Source organism: Falco peregrinus, chromosome 3 (genome assembly GCF_023634155.1).
Source record: "Falco peregrinus isolate bFalPer1 chromosome 3, bFalPer1.pri, whole genome shotgun sequence".
NCBI lineage: Eukaryota > Metazoa > Chordata > Aves > Falconiformes > Falconidae > Falco > Falco peregrinus.
In genome coordinates, this window is record NC_073723.1 from 82,823,554 (window position 1) to 82,845,405 (window position 21,852).

The 21,852-nt window shown below is 37.4% G+C and overlaps 1 protein-coding gene across 2 annotated transcripts in view; it reads left to right on the forward strand.

The window, feature by feature from the left end:
* ADCY2 (adenylate cyclase 2) overlaps nt 1–21,852 on the forward strand; it is a 225,116-nt gene that overhangs the window by 95,084 nt on the left and 108,180 nt on the right. For both annotated transcript variants that reach the window (XM_055800387.1, XM_055800386.1), the window contains exon 4: nt 11,861–12,010. In XM_055800387.1, the coding sequence (XP_055656362.1) occupies nt 11,861–12,010 (150 nt within the window). The remainder of the gene's footprint in view (nt 1–11,860; nt 12,011–21,852) is intronic.

A 21,852-nucleotide genomic window follows, 5' to 3' on the forward strand; every position in this document is an offset into this window, starting at 1 on the left:
AGGAATTTTTAAGCTTTGACCAGAGGAAGCCAAGTTCCTTACTCATTGCAGTCTTCTGCTGGCACTTTAAGCCATTACCCATTTTGTCCCTCTTCTGGCATTTTAAGCAATGAATGTTGTGTTATCTTCTACCTGCCCTATTGTGTGACCCTTACATGAGGCTGCCCTCATGCTGGCTTGCATGGGGCCTCATGGGGCCAGCATTTAAAGAGCTCTCCTGTGAACTGCTAATCATACTCTCTCTTATGCTTTCGCTTCAAGAAGTCATGATGGCAGGGGCCAAACCTGTCTTTGTGCTCTTGCAAAAGCCAGACCTACTGGTGTTGCCCATCTAACTAGTCCTTCAGAGGCTGGAGTTTACCTCATAAATCCTGCCTGGCAATTTTGAAGTCTTCTGTTACAGTGTCCATAGCTATTTGCCATGAAGCCTGTTGTTTGGAGTCTCGAGGCAGTCTTGGAACATCTTAATCAGATCCATGTATAGAAGAAAAGAGAGAATGCATGTTAGTTTTTGTTAGGATCTGACAACACATAATGCACCACCGAATTAGCTACTGTACTAGCCTCCTATGACAGAAGTGTCCAAATAGTAAGTTCTTCAGCTTTGTTCATGGATATCTAAGATGCTTTTGCAGGCTGTCTTAGAAAGTTGCTTGGAGAGAAGTTCTGTGCAGAGTGATAAAATTGTGCTGGAATGAATTTGGGAGAGGTGGAAGAGCTTGGGTTGGCCTGTGTTGTTCTTCAGCCTACCACAGCCTACCACAGCTTGTAGAAATGTCCGACAATGGGAGTGGGGAAGGAAAGGAGTCAGTGTGTGTGCTCTTTTAGAGCCATTGGGTAGCGGCTGCTTCCTAGTTGGATTTTGTCATTTCCTCAAAGAGGAGAGGAGATTGAAAAACTTCGTCTGCAGAAGGTGGTGAATAGTAAAGTACCAGAGTGCGCTGATCAGATTGGGATATTCAGAGTAGATGTAATGAGTAGATTGGTAGTGTAATGAGTACATGAGTAGTGAGTACACTAATGCGTACATGAGTATTGAGTACAGTGGCAGACAGCTGATAAATGCTTACGTGAACACGTTTAACTGGTGAGTAGAACAGAGCAGGGACTGTTCTCCAGCCCCAGTGGTAAGCATGGCTATTGTCCATACACTTAAACTCATCTGAGATACACATTAAATAAGGAAAAATAGGGAAGGAAAAATAAACTTAATGTGTATGTAGATTTACAGATTTGGGAAACGGTGTTTGAAAGATTGATTTACATAACTGAAAAGTAAACTAAACCCACAATTGTATTTGGCGCTGGTAACTGCTTCCCTGAGATACACATATGCATGCTGCAGCATCCTTCTCTGATTGAGAAAGTATGGTGTGTGGGAGAGACTGCTCCAGGTCGTTTTTTAGTGTAGTATTACTTTGTATCTTCATAATGTAATGCCAAATCTTTCTAATGGCCGGCTGTAATATTAAAAGATAGGTTGCAGGGTGCAACTTACTTTGCTGTGAAAGGTAGCTTGCATTAGCAACTGAAACCGGTGGGTTTTAAGTAGGAATTTTCTTTTTGTATGAGATTATTTTTCTTGTGGAGAGTAACAATTGTATTCATTCCATGCAATTAAAAACTTGCAAGTCAAATGCACTTCCCACATTGTTCATGCTGCTGCCTAGGAGCACCCATGATGTAATTTTTCTATTAGCTTAGAACATGCTAGGTTCAAAACAGGCAGCCTTTATAAATACAGGTGGGAGATGAAAAACATTAGAGAAGGGAAACTATTTTTTGTTGCTACATGTACATCAGAATTTGTAAAAACTGATTGTATTTTCATGGAACTATTTCTACTTTATCCATAGTGTTCCAACACTATTTCAGTCAAATTTGGGAATGAAGTCAGAAATTAATAAATATGATAACAGTATGACCGTAGTCATCTTGAAATCAGAATATTCTTTCCTTCCTATTACTGGTAACCTCTTTTTGTACGTAGGAACGTCTGCCGGTTTTAGCAAAGGCGTAGATGCGGTGCTTAGGGACATGTTTTATTGATGGACTTGGCAGTCCTGGGTTAACAATTGGACTTGACGATCTCAAAGGTCTTTTCCAGCCTAAATGATTCTATGATTCTGTGATGTATTTCAATAACAGACTCACAGCTTTAGGTCTTTTCTAAAATATGTAGAAATGTAATGTGCAAACTGTAAACCAATCTGTAAGAAATGTGTTAAATAAAAAATCTTCTAATAAGGCAGAGATATAGGTAGTAATAGACAAGCTTATAATGGAAACAGCATTATTGCCAGTTTAGTGGACTTGTATTTGTCTTCATGTTCACAGTATTAAACCCATTTGATTTTTAAAATAGGTTCTTTGGAAGGGAAGACTGTCATGTTCACTGCTGGAATTTAATTTTCCCTCTATGCATTCACAACCTAAACCCTGCTTTTTGTGTGGTGCACAGAATATGTAGGTTCATCCCTAAAGCAAAACCTCTAGAGAATATTCTGAACCCAGGAAAGAGTAAATTAGAATATAAGCAATAAAGATACTTCAAAGTCTGTCAGAAAATGATAATATGGAAATTAAATTTTTTAGTCAAATATTATGTAGAGGTTTAAATTGTAATTCAGTTAAAATAACATTTACCTTAGATGCACAGTATTCTAACTATAAAAAAGCTTATGGAGCTATTGCAGTTCACGTTGTGTCTTGTGCCTGCTGTAGTTGCACTTTTTACTTCTAGAAAAAGTTATCCTGCTAATTAGCATGCTTTATCAGCAGTTTTAATATCTGTTTTCTCTGCTGAAGTTAATCAGCCAAAGTGAAAACACTTCATCTGTGCGAATGTTTTTTAAAGTGTTGCAAAATGCCTTTGATATATGCAGTTACACAGGTCAGAGAGATAGGAGTTTGAAGAACATGTATCTGAAAGTACAGATGCCATCTAGAGCCATGCCAGTGAACCAAACCAATCTCCCCTTCCCTGCATGCTCAATCCTTCTTTCAGCAGTTGAGTAACAAAAGGACTTCTAGAGAGTCTATAAGGCCGTTTGACATCCAGGTCCTAAAAATATTCAGGGAGGACAAGGCCATTGCACAGAAACAATTTATCCCTCTTCAGTGAAGAAGAAACTGAAGAAATTCCCACATTAAAAGTCTTCTCAGAAGGATGAGGGAAGGAGAGCATATATGGGTTGGTATTAAATAGACCTTCATTTCTGAAGACCATAAGGTAGCAAATGTGAAAATAAACTTTAAAATAGGGTTCCAGAAAGGCTCAGAGAAACTGTAGATCTGTAAACTCAGTTTCTTCATGAGGCAAAAACTGAAGCTGTAAGAATAGAGAATGGAATAAATTAATTCTGTTTTGAAAGAAGTAAAAGGTAAAGGGAAGTCTTTCCTTAGAAATGTCTTGAAGTTGTCTGAAGGCATCAACAAACATGTGGATGAGGCTGATTTAAATGATAGCTCTACTTGGATTTCCAAAAGGCCTTTGAAAGAGTCCTTTGCCCAAACCTTTTTAATGAAATGAGTAGCTGGGAGGGAAGATCCATGCATGGATAAATAGTTCTTTAAAAGACAAGGAACAGAAGGTAGGAGTGAATGGTAGGTTCTTGATTCAGATTTAAAGAATAGAACAAGTGTGCAAGCATGGAAAATGTCTCTTCCCTGAACAAATACCTCCATTTGTTTCATCATTGCTTTCAGCTAGTTTATGAGTAATAGCCTATTCTATTAACGCTGTGTAGTATTTTAGATGTCTATAATGTATAACCACATGCTGCTATATAGAGGTTGTCACTAATACGGGTATGAATGTGAGGTACTGTGCTAACTTTTGAGGTGTTACTCAAAATATATCCCCACAAAACATGTGACTTAGAAAAAACTGGTTCAGGAGTGTGACCTGACTAATGATATCTTGGGAATTTTGAGGCATGAAGGGGAGAAAATAGCACCTTTTGTGAAAAGATACAATGAGTATCATGCAGCAGCATGAAATTTTAGTATTTACTTCATTCCTTCCTGAATGTAAACCAAATTAAGTACTTTCTTTGTCCTGACTTGCTGACTTTTGACAGCATTTGCCTGACAGCAGAAAATTGAACTTTGTTTCCTGTTAGATGCCTTACAGTTAAGAATTAACCCAAATGCTGATTGGTGATCTCAATATAGTTCAAAAAGGCAACCAAAGTCTTAAAAAAAACATTACAAACACATGTGAGCGTGTCATCATTAGAACCTTTGGCTTGGAGAACATTCTGGAATCAGTTTAATCCAGTTCTGTATGTCATCACTTTCCTTGGTTATACACCAAGGTCATTATTCTCCCTTCAGCTCCATATTATTCTTTGCAAAGTACCGAGCCGAAGACCACTGTTTCCTAGCACAGGCTGCCAAATTATGAAAAATGAACTTGATAAAAGTTTGTCATAGTCATCAGACAGGCAGAACAAATATTTAAGGAATATTTTCTATTAAAAAGCTTATCCAGTTCATTATGAATACTGATAGAGAAAAATATCACCAAAGAACAGATTCTTACATAAATCATAATTTCATTTAGTTAGAGATCATAGAAAATACTATTTCAAAATGTCTAATTTCTGTTGTCTATCAATTAGGTTAAAGCATGTTGTCAACAGTTTGCAATGCAATAGAAAAAATACATTGAGTATATGTTCTTACTGTAATTTATTCATGTACTACTAAACTGTCCATTGATTTTAATTTTGTTATATATTGATAACTCAGAGTATGTAGCATATGTAATATGCAGTGCAGTTACACACAATATAAACTAAAGTGATTGGGGAAGAAAGCTGAATTCATCGTTATGGTTTTGAGGGTAATCTCATTTCCAGTTAGGCATGTCACAAGTTAGTATATTAGTACAGAGCTCGTATGTGATTATCAGTTCATTTATCTGTCTGTCCTGATTTCTCCTGGTATCTTTTGAATCTCTAGATGAATGTCTGTAAAACTTCTGAGAAGGTGAGGTGTTCAGAGATATATCAAGAAATTTCATGAGGGCTGGTAAATCATAATATCAATAATCTTCATTAAGGTTGGTAGATAGTACAGGAGAGAGAGCCTAGTAGTAGTCCTGCTGAGGGAAAGGAGACATCTACTGTTAGACATTTAACCTGGCAGCATATTTCTGGCCTTGTAAGTAAATATAGTAGTATTACAGATTTTAGTCTCTTTTTTAAGAGTGAGGCAGATTAATTTCTTGGAAAAGGCTGAGGGTATGTCAAAAATTAGACATGTGACTATTTCTGCAGTATATCAAAGACTTATGTATTGCCCCATTATTATTTTTTTTTAAGTAAACTGTTTAAATATTATGGTATTAAATGTCATTTTTCTTATAGCACTGTAGTACTCATTCCTATATCAGATCCTGGAGCTAGAAATGAATCTCTGGGATAACATTTTAGTTTTTAAGATGAGTGAGAGTATCAGTTGTTTACAGGTTCTACTTCCAAAACTCAAGTCAAACCCAAAGTTATTCTTAGTTTTGCCTAAATAAATATCTAAATAGATTTGATTTTTTTTTTGTTTGTATATTTCAACTAATTGTATATTCAAATGTGTTTGAGCAGTTTTAATAGTAAAGAAATAAAATGATCCCAGAGGCACATGTGAACACAAAAAGACCTCTCTGCAGGCAGGAAGGGCAATGCGGTGGCTGGCTGGTCTCTTCTGAACGATGAGAGTATGAGTTCCTCTCTGGCAAAAGAAAATATTTTAGATTCAAAATATGAAGTGTCATTTATTAGAGTCTATGATATTGATTATGTGTATTACACAGAAGTGATCTAAAGGGGCCATAACTCTTAATTCTTCTTTGTAGTATATTTTTCCTGGTTTTGATTCGGGAGCTTACAGTTTATGATCTGTTTTCATCTACACTGGCATACACATAGTCTCTGTCCATGCACAGAGCCAACTAAAATAAATCCAGTCGTTCCACAGAACAGCCTGGAGCTATGACAAACTGCAATCTGTAGTAATGATAAAAAGAAAATCGCATCAGATAACATAGATATTACAGAAAAGGAATATATCGGTGGTGCCCACAATGCTCTGACTGCAAAAAATACAAAGAGGATAAATTAGAAGACAGCGCCACAACTTCCTGGCTTGTAAAATGACATCAATTTCCCTTCCACAAAGGGACTTTTTACTAAGTTTATTTTAGCACTGAAAATATGGTGCAGTTTTTTGATGTCTTGAATAATGAGTAATTCAAATTCTTACTATTTTTTTCATTCTCAGTTATGTTAATAAATCTTAGGTTATTGGGTGTTTTGGGCATTTTCTTATTTTTTTAATTGTGTTGTTTCTTGCAAAATTGCATTTGTTTTTCTACTTATCTTTCTGAAAAACATTTGAGATTCTCGATACAGAAAAAGGGTCTGAGGATACTAGAGCTTCCTGTTTCTTCTCTTCATTTGTAGTGTGTTCTTATTGTAGCCTTCATGAATATTTTAGGATTGAAATACCTTTTACCTTTCAAACTATTAAACATAATGTTGCAGTCATTAAAGAAATTGATTTTTGCTGTTAATTCGTGAGTATTTGTGATACAGCCCTCAAATAAGTCATCTCACTAAGACAAATACAGGAAAAGGCCAGTTGTTACACAGTGTAACTGGAAATGGTGGACCAGGCACCACTTGACCACTAGTTTTAGGCTTGTTTGAGGAGTTGGAAGCAAGTAAGGAAATAAACGGACAAAAGGATAGAAATCCGTAGGAATCCAGCCTTCATTAATTTTGTTACTCCCCCAAACTGCTTGTTTTTGAAACAGTGGTTGCCATATGGGCAAACTGTCTCCTGTTTTTGATTCTGTCAACTTTGTGAGCTATCACATGGCTATAGGTATTGCTGACACTGAAATGTGTTATACTTTAGTATATACTTTATACTTTGAAGTATATACTTTAGTATGAGTGTTGGAACTCCTCACTTTGGACTTCCCTAAGTCTGGAAATGTGAAAGAAAAAAATTCAGCATCATACAACTGGCCAGAGCTCCATGGGCAAGAGTGTTGCATGGAGTAGATGGAGAGCCTTCTGAACACACGTTCTTAAAATTATGGTATTTGGCATAGTACATGGTGACCATATGAATGGCTGGTTTACATGGTGTCTAATCATTTCCTTTTAAATGCTGCTTTTCAGTTTCTACCCAGTGGTGTTCTTTCCAGCTTAATTTTGTCTGAGTCTAAAACGGTACAGGTTCCAAAGAGGTATAGACTTGTTCCCTAGCTTGGCTAGCCACACCACAAACTATCAAATGAAAGATCAGATGGGGGCAGAAATGATTCATCTTTTCAGAGCTAAAGAATTTGCACCTTGGCAGTGACACAAGAATTCTTTTTTCTCCCATTAATTTCCATGCAGACGTTATAAATTAATAGCCTTTCTTTCCCACCCCTCAGCTTCCATTTCCTCAGCTTTCTTATCCAGAAGCAAAGTAGAATCTAATGATTGACAAAGTTAGTTGTTTGTGTTGGGGGTTTTTTTGGTAATAATTCTGTTCATGCAAGAATTGAAGGAAGGATCTGTACAATATCAAAGAAGAAAAAAATGTGACAAAATAACTTATAAACTGGAGGCTTTCCATGTAGGGAAACTCTGCAGAGAGCTGATTTTTATATTCAGTATTTGAACAGCAGTTACTAAGATATTTAAAAAAATCTTTATGCTTCAGTTCAGAATCAGCAGCCTATAATTCTTCTATTTTTATATAGCAAGGTACTTCCTTGTATACCTATACTTTGTAAGCAGCTTTCATCAGTTGAACTTATATATAATAATTCTTTTTGAGCAACTCAGTGAACTTCAGTAGTCTCTGGAGAAATTAGTCATAGTTACTTAACTTTGTCTTCATTTGCTTTTAAATACAGCCTATTTTGGTAGTTAAGCACTAGACATCAGATTATATTCACCGATACTGAAAAATATGTGTGCTTGAATGTAAAAATACAGTCTAGAACATGCCCCATTGCCTGGAAGTGCATACAGTTTTCTGTAGGTTGAAAGAGATGGAAGAGAAATCGGGCATGATAATGTTCCTTAAGTGATTAGAGGTGCAAGGTGGTACTTGGAGTACCTAGAGATACTTCCCGGTGGTATCGTAGTGTTCCTTGCATTAATTTTTGACTCATACTTAGATCACCTTCTGTAGGAATTAAATTTATTAATTGATTAAGCAGAAACTTCACCACAGTGTGCACTTAATGGATATATCTAAAGGGGTGCAGATGGCCCAGGAGATAGCCTTACCTCTCCACTGAATATACAGAGAGATTAGAACTTCTGCTGTGTGACTCAGTGTTTCTGTATGGTGAATTGAGTGGGAGCTTACTAGAATTTATGTATATTGTAGGGTGGGCTTTTTTCATACAGTGCCTGTTTGTAAATGAGATGAGCCAGTTCATCCAACACTGTCTTTGAGGTCACCGTGGTCTTTTTCTGCTGTTGAGTTACCATCATTAGTGACACCCTTTTCCAGAGAGCAGGCTTGTCCTCCTTGACAGAAGCCCTAACCATGTGTGTATTCTATTCAGGTGCCCTTTAATTCCTTTATAGAAGTTCTCGGTTGCGGTTTTACCTGCACAGTTGTTAGGAGCTCTCGCAGCAAGATGCAGTGTTTCTGACCAGAAGATCCACCACATCTCTTATTATGCAACATTCACCTCGAGTTGAGAGGAGGAGGAAAAGAGCTGCAGAGTCCTCGCCTAGAGAAATGACAAGGTAGAAGACTGGTCTGACTCAGGATTGCATTCCAAGTGCATCAGTACAGGTGGGATTCACAGCGTGAGGTCTTCTTAGAGCAGGTGCCTGAAGAGGATGAACTTTTTGCACAGTTGCATACTGACAAGAGTATTTGCTTGGGAAGCGGGAAGCTCAGTTAATTTTTTGGAGATGAGGAAACTGTGAACCTGTTCCTTCAGGAAGAGCGCCTATGAGACTTTAAAGCAAACCTGGGATGGAGCTCGTCATATGTTGAAGCTGAAGCACAATGCAGAAGAAAATGCAAGACTTAGGAGAAGAGAGATACTCAGCAAGAATCTATATGTTAGTTATTTTATTTAGCAATGTTAAGTGCATTTTTCATTGAACTGTTTCACTCAACGACTCTTCAGTGATAAGTACAGAAATATTCACTCAAGCCAGACTACATAAGGCAAAAAACCAGCTGGTCTTAGTTAGAAACCAGTTCATCCATTTCATGGAAATTTTTTTCTACATTAATACCGTAGTGACACATTTCTGAATGAAATCCATGCTAGCCACGAAGAATTAATGACATTTTGAACACAGTTTCTATCTACATATTCACTTACAGACTTGTGTGTTACATCTACACTAAGTAGGGCAATGGCTGAGATATCTGAGTTGTTTTGAACAGCCTAATTCATGTACTGGAATCCAGCACAGAGCTTCATGTGGGCTGAATTACCCCATTGAGAATCTGAAAAGCCTGGTTAATTAGCCTCCTTGCCTGTCAGTCACTTGTTTCTATCTATTTTCTCGCTTCGGCTAGTTCAGTCATAAAACTGAAATCTGTTTTTCTTTGGCTATGAAGATGATACTCATAATTTACTCCTTCATGTACCCACCACAGTATTTTATTTTTGTTTTATTTTGATTGGTTATATCCCTGAAGTTTTGCTTTAAATAGTCTATAACTTTATGAAGCTGGACAATGCATTTGGTAAGTTTGTGTGTGGCTTTTCAACAGTGATCTCTACACAGAGATTATGAAAGCACACTGTTGATTTCTGTTCAGTTCAGTGATCATTTGGTTGCTAAAACTTCCCACTGCATATCTGAGAATATTCCATGCCCAGCAATCTTTATTTTCAGGCATTTGTTCTCATTTCATAATTTCATGTCAAGACCCAGCAATGATTGCCATCTGGAACACCCTACCCATGCACTATAATCTGTCACACAGGATCTTCACTCATCCATGTCTCCTAAGAGTACTGTAACATTGCTCACATCAAAGCAGAATCAAGCAGTTGTGATTAAAAACAAATACTAATATTTTGAGTTCAAATGCTTTACTGTACACCGTCATCTCTTATGGTTTCTTAAAGTATTATCTATTGTGAAGTGTTTTATTTAAACTGTTTCTTATCCCTCTACTTCGTAACAGAGGTTCATTGGAGAAAGTGAAATATGTAGATTTTTCTCCTCATTTTTACATTTATGAATTTTAGAAAATTTTAAGAAAGATGTTGTTTTAAAAAAACATTATAATGCCATGATCTTCAAGTCTCAGGGAAAAAAGGAAAAGTTTAACCAAATTGAAAACAACAGACCTTTTTGTGGCAAGGGTGCATAAGGTCCTGCTTTTAGCTTTTTGGAACCATGAGAGGTGAGATGTCAGACATGTCACAAATAAAGGAACATGTATTGCCTGTAATGATGTTATAATTTGTAATTTAAAAGCATTTCTTTAAAACCTTCATTTTAAAGTGTGTATTTATAAAAGGAGCATTAAAAGTCCGTGTATGTTTTGTGAATAAAATGTATTCCTCAAGGAGATCGATTTCTGTTAATAGGACGATTTATCTCTTTTCCCTGAGATACTGTAGTGTACTGTTGGACTTTTTTTCTGACATCTCTGGCTCTTTCACTACTAGTAAATCACAAAAGATTGCCCAATACATAGGTACATCCAAACCAACCAATGCATGACCACTGGGGAAATCTATCATAAACCTCATTATTAGATTAACTGTGGAGAATTAATTAAATTTTAGCCTCCTTTCTTCCTCCTTCCTTTCCAGACCATGAGTACTCTGACATCACGTAGCACTTGTAATCCAGGTTATATGATACACTAGGGCCTTACAGATGGAGACCTGTTCTCACCAGATTGCAGCTGTATCTCAACTTAAGTTCCCTTTCGATATTATCTTTTTTTTATTGAATTAAGAATTGGTTTCATTACTCTGCTGTGTGAGCTAGGATGACTAAATGCTCCTCTTTTTTTTTCAGCAATAAACTGGAGACAGTTGAAAGTACTAGCATTGCCACACACTGCCTTTTCGAAGTTCAAGCACAGGAGAGGCCTGCCTCTGTCCTCTCTTTACTCTCTGAAATGTTCCAGACATTTACTAAGCAAACCTGGATTATTTAAGGGAACTTTTTCTCGTGTTCATGTGTTGCTGTGTACACAGAGCCTAAATTGGACCTTAAATCTTATAGATTATGTTTTGTGTTTCAGGCATATGTAATTTTTTGTTAGTAGTGAAAAGTATATTTAGTAGAGGGATGTCAGATCTCGCTACTGAAAACATTGCTTACTATCACCAAGGTTGATATTTCTAGCTGAGTGACAGATAGTGGGTCAGGCTGAGGTAAAATGAAGGTCAGGCTGTTGATGTAGGTGAAACTTCTCACCCCTTAATTGTATGGCACTGCAAAAGAAAATGTCTTGCCAAAAGAACATGGCAATAACATGGTTTCCAATGTTGTTATTAGGAGCTATAGCTATTGTTTTACATCAATAGATTATAATCCCACCTAACTAATACTCAGCAGTAGACAGAGAACTTGCGCTGAATTTCTTTTCAAGAAACTATATGCCTTATTGAGTAGGCAAACATGTTGTTCGTTATCATTCTTATTTAATCCTAAATTAAAATGGTATTGTTGCTTTGGATTTTACCACTAATAATGAAAGCTTTTTGAAAGGTGAACATTTGCTAGAGACCAAACAAAAGCAAAATATATAACTGCATCAATTTTTCATTGCAGGTTAGGATTATGTTCTGTTAATTTAGTTATATAAATTCCTTAACACTTTTTTTTTTTTTTTTTTAACCTAGATATTGGCAAATGTAATCATTTTTATCTGTGGAAACTTGGCAGGAGCGTACCACAAACACCTCATGGAACTTGCGCTGCAGCAGACTTATCAAGACACATGCAACTGCATCAAATCCCGTATCAAGTTAGAATTTGAGAAGAGGCAACAGGTAAAGTAAGACCCATGTCTGGATCTGTTTTGCTGTTTTCACACTATCCCCCCATTCATCCCTGTATAATCCAGTATGCTAATGCAAGAACACTTAAAGAATTACTTAACAAAATGAGTTCCTTAATGAAATACACAAAGTCTTTTGAACAAGGCTGTGCTCAGTTTCCATCTGAATATATTAAGCTATTATAATGATTTGTGTTGTCAATTACATGTTTTCTATAATTTCTTCTGTGAAAATATTTTATGATAAACAAAGTTGAAAATGCTTTATGGATTCTGTTTGCACACTGTCTCTTTTGTTGTCTACATTGAATGAGCTGTGAGATGTACGTGTGCGCTTTGGGAACTTCAGTTCTTCCTGCCCAAGACTGATACTGCAAAATCACTGTGAGAAGGTATTACCGCACTGTGTTTGTAACTACAATACTGACGAATCATGTGATATAGTTCTAGGGGTCAGGTATGTTAACAGGAGCTAGGGGAATTGCATAATGAGACTATCTGTCATTTATTGTAGCAGCTGAATAAAAGGCTTCTCTGATTGCTTTATATAGTTCTTTTTCTCTTTGCAAGTTCTGTACAGTGCCTATCATCCTGACAGATAGGTGCTTCATTTAAGAGAATTTGAAATACAAATTAGTTCATCAAGTAGTAAAGAAGATAGGTCTGTTTTGCTTTGAAGGTCACCAGACTCAAACTTCTGTGAACTGTTAAGGGTCGGATAATAGAGCCTTCACTGACATGTTTCTGTTGTCAGAAAAAGTGCAGAGGTACACCTTGTATGTCCCAGCTGACCTTAACTGTCCTGTCTGTCTCACAAATACCTGTAGTCATTTTCAATGAAGGTTTTCAAGATCCATCACCAACGCTTTTTTTGCAGAAAAAGCAAATGGAGAGTCCATACCAGGACTTTTAACAGGTCATGTGTGTTCAGAGAGCTAGCCTTAATCTGCTGGGCATTTGGGTTGCATACTGGCTGAAGTTGCTGCAAAAAATTTAAGGTAGTCTTAAGGAGAACATTTCGCAGTAAAGGTAGGCTTTGATGATTAGATACAAAATCTGCATAATGCGCTATTGCAGGAGAGGTTGTGTGAGAGCAGTCATTTGTAAGTTTCCTCCTCTGCCTCCATGAGCTATGTGCAGTGAATCAGTAGGCTTTCTAACTGATAGTACACAATGCACATTTTACTGTCTGTTGAGAATATGGGTGAGAATATCTCCAGATTTGCTCCAGTGAGACAGCTTGTGAATGCAGAGTAACCAATGCCAGGTTTCTGGGAGCAGTACCACTCCAGACTGGGCAGTTCCTGTGATGTGGGGCTGACGTTACTGCTTCCAGGCTCATGATGACTTTGTGGAATTTGGTTAACACTGTTGCCTGTGCTTAGGCCTCGGGTGCCGGAAGGATATATGCAGACCGTAATCAAAAAGCATAATTCATAGCAGCCATCAAGGTCTCCCTAATTCAGGAGACACCTGAGCTCTTAGTTTCCTGAGCACAGTTGTAAGGGTTTCTACTGTTGGTTGCTTTTTCCTACAGGCATAGGAAATGCATTGGTGTATCTGCAAGAAGCAGAAGCAGGAAGGTGTGTTACTGAACACTGTTGGGGGGTAAGGATGCTGCTTGTAGAAGGCAGTAGTTAGAACAGGCATAGCGCTAGCTGGTGATTTCTGTAAATGAGTATTATTTGCTAAACACTACTAATTTCTATGGAGAGAAATAAGGAAATAGTTTTGGTTTTCTGGCATTTTCTGAAGGTCTTGCAGAAATGGTAGAGAACCCCACAATGGAGAGAAGCAAAAATATCTGGAATTCTGTGCCAGATGCTTCCTCTTTGTGCTTTGTAGGAGTTGTGTTTCTAATATGCTGGAGCCCAGCAAGACAGAAAGCAGCAACAGCTATCTTTCATTGATAAATTGTGTAGTTGTTATAGAAAAATGAAAGACATTGTACATAATTTGTTATATATTTGTGTTTTGATAGAAGTAAATATATCACATTAGTTAAGACATCTACACAGCTTTAAGTAGTTTATTGCAGATCTGGATTAATAACAGATCAATGTCTCATGAAATGGAAGTGAATTATTCTATGAACGTTAATGATTTTTTATCCCCAATGAACCATTAACTCATCAGATCTTCTTATATAGATTTCTTTAGCCTTTATCCTCTCAACCCCATAATATGTCCTTTATCTCATGTCACAGTTTTTCCAGCCAAAAAGATGAAGTGCACCTCCTTATGACCATACTTATGAATGCTAGGTATTTAAATGTGAGAAGGTAAATGAGGATTAATTTGATAAGTTTTTGGTTTTTTTTCCCAAGCGTTAACATACTTCTTTGCAGACTTTAGTTCAGAGGTGGATGTGCTGTAGTCTGTCATGTAATACTGCTTGTTTTGCCAAGAATGTAAAAAGTCAATCATATTGCAGACTATTTTTGGAGGAATAGGATCCATTGAAATGGTAGGAGCAGGTGCATTTTAAAAAACATCGAGTTTGATCAAAGCCTTTATTAGCCTGTGAAAGGCTGTAGCATGACCCTTGGTTCTACATCTTTTTAACAAGAAAAATTTAATTTACTTGAGTGAGAAGTAACACAAGCTACTTTTATACAGATGCAAAACATATCTTCTAAATGCTTAGAGCTCCATATCAAATTTGCAATTTTTTTTCCAGATCATGGACATCGTGTCTTTTATAATGGTTTTTGAAAGTTGTACAATTTATATTCCAAATTGTTCCATGGATTTCCTCTTACTTTGTTTGAGAGTAGGCTTATACAACTGTAGACAACTATCGCTTTTCAGCTGGGGTTTTTTTGTGTGTCTTTGAAGAGCCTTTTTGAGAATACCATTTTGATTGTATCAATAAATAGGTATATTGAATTATCACTCAACGTTTATGCCAGAGCACTCAAGAGAAATACCAAAATAATTGTTTTCAAGTGACACCAGTGTACATTAGTATCTGGTGTGATAGGGGTGTGCATATAAATACTGAGGTACAAGTTAGATGCACTGTAGCCACACCACTCTGTATTTCTGTAAGGTACAGCAAAGGCTGGCTGCTCCCCAAGGGATGGGAAGCCATGGGTGATGAGACATCCCAGCAGGGCAGGGACTCACCAGCCAGGATCCTTTCCCGCAGCATGGGGCGAGCTGGGAAAACCTGGTTGCTGGCAGCCAGCATTGAGCAAGAATCCAGAGCACCAGCCAAGTTCGGGGTGGTGAGGCCGGTCTGAGGCCAAGCCAGGAGGTCAACCCACAGCTCAGGGTCAGCCCCAGCAGTTACCAGGCGGGTCCGAGGTGAAGCTGGGAAGTCAGTCCAGAGGCCAGGATCAATAGGGTCCACAGCCAGCTCCTACAGCAGAGCTCCGGAGGGGGCTGAGCTGAAATGGGGCTCCTGGGCCATGGTGGGAGCTTGAGGGTGGAGTTGGTTAGAGGCAGCAAGGCCAGTCAGTGCCCCCAGGGCCTTTACAATTTCATAGTAGTCATACTTGGTCTTGGCTTGGGTTTGCACTATATAATGTGTATTTGCCTGCAGGTGTAGATGGCTAGATGTTCGTGTATATCATGAACCACACCTTTATGTACTGTGGTTTCATAGGGCTGTGTTGGGAAACACTGCACACTCTGCGTTTTATTCCCATTAGTGTACTTCGTTATGAGAGTCACTTTTAAACTTCTGTGGTGAAAGGCAGTATTTTCAGTGCCCACTTTGGTGTTTCTCACACAGCTTTTCTATCTTTTCAGTGTATATAAAAGAGAACCATGAAACTATTCTGACCTCTATTAATTTGCAGCCTTATTTGAAGGTACATATTTAAAATAGCCTCTCATAACGTTATTTGTCTCACTGATACAGCCTGGCTGACAGTTTGTAGGGATGACTCACTAACACTGAGTGCAAGATCTTAACGCTGACAAGCAGTTAGCATAATTACTCTTCTCTCTCTTTTCTGGTGCTTTGCATCACGAGACATGGGAATATACACTGAGAACTTCTTACAACATTGCAGGGGGGTGTTTGTAAGGTGTCGGTGTTCAGTGGGTTCTCTAAAATGCTGTCTTTGAAAAGGAGGCAGTATAATGACAGTTTCAGAAACAACACTCAGGTAGCAGATGAAAATGAATGAGGTTTCAAATCATTGAGTGGGATTTTAATTTTTTCACCAAAACATGGTGAAGCAATACCATTCATTACAGGAACTGAAATATTTCAAAATTGTTTTTTAAATTAATCTGAAACATAGAAGCCTCATGCATTTCTAAAATCTAAGGCTGTTAGTAAAGAACAGAAACATTTGAAATATATTATTTGGAACTATATGTAGATTCCTGTAAATTAAATTAATAAATTTTAAAATGTACGCTACTAATATGTTCATGAACATCGAATATTTTTCTAAGGCCTTCCTCATTTCCTTTTTTTCCCCCACATAGCTTTAAGGCTAGTAAACTGGAAAAACAAATCCTAGTTTTGGTCTTTTAAATTTTCAAATCCATTTTCTACTCCAGGCATGTTTGTAAATATGCACATGGGTGAGATGCCAATCCTTTCTATTGATCTACATGTCATTACCAGAATTAAAGCCTGTTCTGAGGAAGAATTAAAGTGCCAATTGTGCACGGTAGACTGTGGGGAAGATGGACAGAGTATGCAAATAGAAACTGGAAGGAGTCTACCAAAGGGCTTCTGGGGTAATTAGTGGACTGGAGCTCATACAGTGATGAGACTTAGGGAGCTTGGGATGTTTAGCCTGCAGAAGAAAAGGCTTTGGAGGGGGACAACTAACATCTACTTACTGCCTGAAGGAGCTTACAGAGAAGATGTGCTAAGATTTTTTAAAAAGGCATACAGTTAAAGGATGAGAGCCAATAGGCACAAGCTGCGACAGGACAAATCCTGGGTGGAAGGACATAAACAATTCTTTCCCAAGAGAGGGGTTAAGCACTGGGAGAGGCTGCCTGGAAAGGTGATGGAATCTGTGTGCAGGAGATTTTCAAGACTCAACTGCGCAAATTGTTGCGCCTCAACTCTTATTGTGGGCAAAAGCTCTATAAATATAGAGTTTAGAATCTATTGTTAGTCTAATTAAAGTCTTGAAAATCTAATGAAAATACAACAAACAAATATTAGTGATATTTCATTCATAATAATAATAACAGTCACAGTCCACATTATCTAATTAACCCAGAAAAGTGTAAATACAGCTAAAACTGTTATGCAGAAAATCTTCTAGTATATCCCCTTTTTCTCTGGTATTATCCTCAGGCTTCTGTAACCACATAGTCCCACAATACAATACTGCCATTGCCATGTGCTTTGTACTTAGTTTGCAAGGCCTCAAGGTTAAGGCTATCTGAATTTTTTTTACCTTCCTGGAGCTTTACTTTTCCTGTTTTAGCTGTAACAGCAATTTTTCTAATGACAAGTTGGCTGTAGCTAATTAATTTTACTTTTTGTATGGCACAGTACGACTGTAGTTACTATATTGATAACACTAATGAATAACTATTGTGTGAAGAACGAAATATCTACAAGTATAACATAATGTGGAAAAATACAGACCTGGCGTCATAGTGGAAGCCTCTAAGAAGTGGATACACAGAATGCAATATGGAGAAATACAGGCATGCAGTGAGTAGAGGTGGGGCACAGGCCTGACACTGGAGACCCCGGGTCTATAGGTAATTTTTCCACTGGTCAGGTAAAGAAACGCAAACCTAGACCTGGACATAAGTGTTATTTTTAGGGGGAACAAAGAACAAGTTCTATCACATATAAAACACCATATGTATTACATCTATGGCATGGACTTGCAGACCAACAAAGAAGCAAGTTATAAATGTGTGTTATATATCTAAAAATGACCCTAAGGGGATCCTACATTGAGCAAGAAGTAATCATCAGCATCAATATCAACATCGTATTCCTTCTTACAAAGGACTCCAGATGCTGATGACTTGCTGAAAGTCTTCCCTCACCACTACTGCCAGGCTGAAGCCGTCAGCCTTAGGACCGACAGGGAACAGTTAAAGCACGAGCCTTTTGCCAGAAAAAGGGTTAGAAACTGGGAAGTGTGTGTACAACAACTTAAACTGTATTATTACAACTGGGAGTTTGCTTTTTTAATACAGAAGTTTTTATTTCTTTATTTGGTTTTCATTTCTTTCTTTTTCTCTAATTAGCGTAGAAGTAATAATGATTCTTGGATTAGACTGTTAAGATTTCAGTTATACCAACAATAAATATGAATTACCAATAAATTCTTAGCTTTATATATATATATACACATACATGTGTGTGTTATCAGGTTTATTTACTTTCTGTCCATAAACAAGATTTTGAGTGTTATGCTTTAGATGTCCCTCTGGGCCCTAAGGTGAATGATATTGATGTTCCATGAGCAGAAAGCAAGGGTGTCACTGCAAGCTGTCAGTGTCCTGAGCTCTTCATCAGGAGGAGGTAAATGCTGGTCATTTGGATCCCCTGCCTCCTCAATTTTATTCCACCTGAGGCTATGTTACTAGGTTTTCCTATCACAGCCTGCCGCCTTCTGCCTGCTTCCCTGGCAAAGTCTGGGAGCCGCAGGCTGCCCCCCCCAGCCCGGTTACCCCAGGGTGCTGTTTGCCCCACAGTGACCAGGTAGGGGTGCCAGCCCCTGCCACGGGTGGTCCCAGAGTGAAGCCAACGAAGGAAGCACACAGGCACGTGGCCACCAGGTGATCGCTGCCACAACTGAAAATCAAGCCAAGGCAAGCTCAGAAAAGTCTGGAGGTTCTGTGTTGAATATACAGCTTGTGGTGCTATGGTGAAAGTCATATTTTCTGGGGTAGTGAGGCCCTGAGTGACTTCATCTGGGTTTGAAGTTAGCGCTGTTCAGAAGAAGATATTGGACTATAGGTCTCCAGAGGTCGCTTCCAACCTGAATCTTTCAGCGAGTCTGTAGTTTTCATTAATGTCTTTCCTACAGCAGAGTGCTGTGAAATACCAGAATACTGTGACTTCAGATAGAGAGAAATTAAAAGGTAAATGTCCCCTTGTATCATATCCTGTGACAACAAATTAATGTTTTTCATATCAACAAAAAATCCTATCAGGTACTACTGAAATTCTTCCGTTTCTAATACTGTCTTTGCTTACAGAGATGTAACACCAGAAATAAGGTAGCCATTTTTGCTCTGACTTGATGAGAATAATAGTAATTTTGCAAGAGGAGTGTATGTTCATCATCAAAAGATGAGTGATTTGAACATTACATAGGTACCCATTGTCACTTCATTACGTTCAGGTTGCCCAGTCATTGAAGTTGAAACGGATTACATAAGTGTGATGATACTACAGTGAGAAGAATATTTTCTGGTATCTGTTTAAGATTCTTTAAGAGATTTTAAGGATTTAAGAGAATTAATTTTCCCCTAAGGTTCAATATTTCAATAAAAATCCAAAACTTTAATTTCAAGAAATAGCTAGAAAGATTTCTGGTTCCTACCTGGAGGCTTTGAGGTACTTCTGTTGATTCTGCATTTTAGAATTGCTTCTTTGTTATTTTCATGCTGAGTCCTTTCACATAAAGAGTATTTTTAAAATAGCAAATAGGTACATATTTGTAGCATTAAAATTAACAATATTGTACCAAAATATTCAGGATACAGAAAATTTTAGTGTAGGCTGTCAGCGAAAAGTAGGTCACTTGTTAAGGGTCTGGAATGTGGATTTATGAACCTGCTTTGGGCACTAATGTTTGATAGTCTAGCTGTCTTGGTTTATGTTTTGAGCTATGTTGTGTTGTAGAAAGCACATTTCACTGATAAATTTCATATGCATAATAAAATAATAATTTTACATCATACAGCAGTCATTTAGTGGTGAAAAGAGACCATATAATATTTATGATACCTTTCTGCTTTTTCAGTCTAAGTTATCCTTCTCATCATACAGTAGCTGTTTAGTACTGTTATTTCTATTTATGACTCCCTATAATGTTTTTAATGGTAATTACGGTGTAATGCAATGTGTGAAAGAGGTAAAATACATTTAGTATTAGCATTCTACAGCAAAGTAGGAAGCCTGATTTAGCAGAAGACAGAAAATGAACTAGGGCAAATAGCTTAAAGTAGAATACATTCAGTTGTGTGCATCTCTATTCTTTGTCTCTAATCTAATGTGGAAGAGTGCTTTTGAAAGACTTCATTCAAAAATCACTGTGTCACACCTTTACTTTATCAATCTTGTCAGAAAAATGGATAAGCACATAACAGCACCTCAGGTCAATAATTTTTAAATTATAATTATTCTTTTTATATTGTTCTACCAATGTTGGTGGTTCAAAGACAGTTGTTTTCAGCTGCAGAAATTAACACTTCAAAGGCTGGTAAAATAGAGGGATTTCGGTATCTTTCTTGTATTCTTTGTTTACTCTCACTAGCACATTTTTGCATTTGTGTTGGGATGTGGTATTCTGCTGCCACTTCTACTAACATGTCTATACTTTTGTGATTCTTAACAAGAATGGTCTTTGAAACATTTTTCTTCAGAAGAAGGTGCTGTTCTGAACTGGACAAGTTTTGACAGAGATGCATTCAGAATGGAATCGTGGGCTTGTCCCCATTCACCACCATTTCCCTACTAAAAGTATATTTACAAAGCCTAATGAGTGCACCAGTGCTACATTATCTGTTTTACAGCACTTTACAGCAAAATTTTGTGTTACCTAAATATAGTCTTAAGGACTAGATTGTCATAAAAGTTGTGGCTACAATGAAACAGTATTCTTTCAACTTTCTGGAACATACATTTAATTTCTGAATATCTTGGCATTGGTGTATTTAAGTGCATGTAAAGAAATCAGAGAATAACTAAGGCTCTCTTAGAAATATTAGTAAAATAACTGAAACTTTAAACAGGATTCGTAGTGACCACACTAGTTACTGGATTACACCAAGGATTTTCCCACTTCTTTAAATAGACCAGTTATCTTAATAGCATCATTGCATGTGCTATAAATGACATTTACTCTGCTTTAATAGTGACTATACTGTTCATTCACTTCAGTTGTATTTGGAGGCATCTCAATCTCATGCCTCCAAAGGAAAACAAGAAAAAGTGGTTTTTAGTATTTTCTTGTAGGGACGGGTCCTACACAAGTTTAATACATTCTATATTTGGTAATAGCAAGTATTTCATTGCAGTATTACCAAGGAAGTAGCTGTCATTTGTGGCGAAGATGATAATGATATTCTGACAGGCACCTGGAAAGCATTAAAGTGGATGGATTTATTTCTGATTGCTTTGGATATACCATAAAAATATATTTCCCAGATGTTTGCGTTTTTTTCTTTTTCCACATCCACACTGGATTATAATTCTTGGACCCTCTTTTTTAGTGGTGCAAACATTTCAATAAATTCATTAGACACTTTTCAGTTTGCATGGCTGCAATCACTTTTTTTTTCCTCTCTTGATTCCTTCTCATGCTGCTTATTGGTTCAGTTGATGTTTTCATAGTGCTAAACGCAATGTGTTTTCTGAAAAAAAGGTATGAGACAACAGACTAGCCAATAGGTATAGTAGCTACTGGCAAACAATTTCCTGCTCCCTATGACTTGTGAGCCTCAAAAAGTGACTGTGGAACATTCTTTGCACGTGTTAACAGAGCGAATACTCCAAGCTTTTATTATCCAAGTCAGTTACTGTGCTTTACTTTTGTGTCACAACCAAGGCCTGCAGATCAAAAAACAATAGCAAGGGTAGTGATAGGAGGGACAGAGGCTTCATATATGCCTTGCTGACCAGAACTCTTGTCAGGTAGAAAAGATACTCAGTTC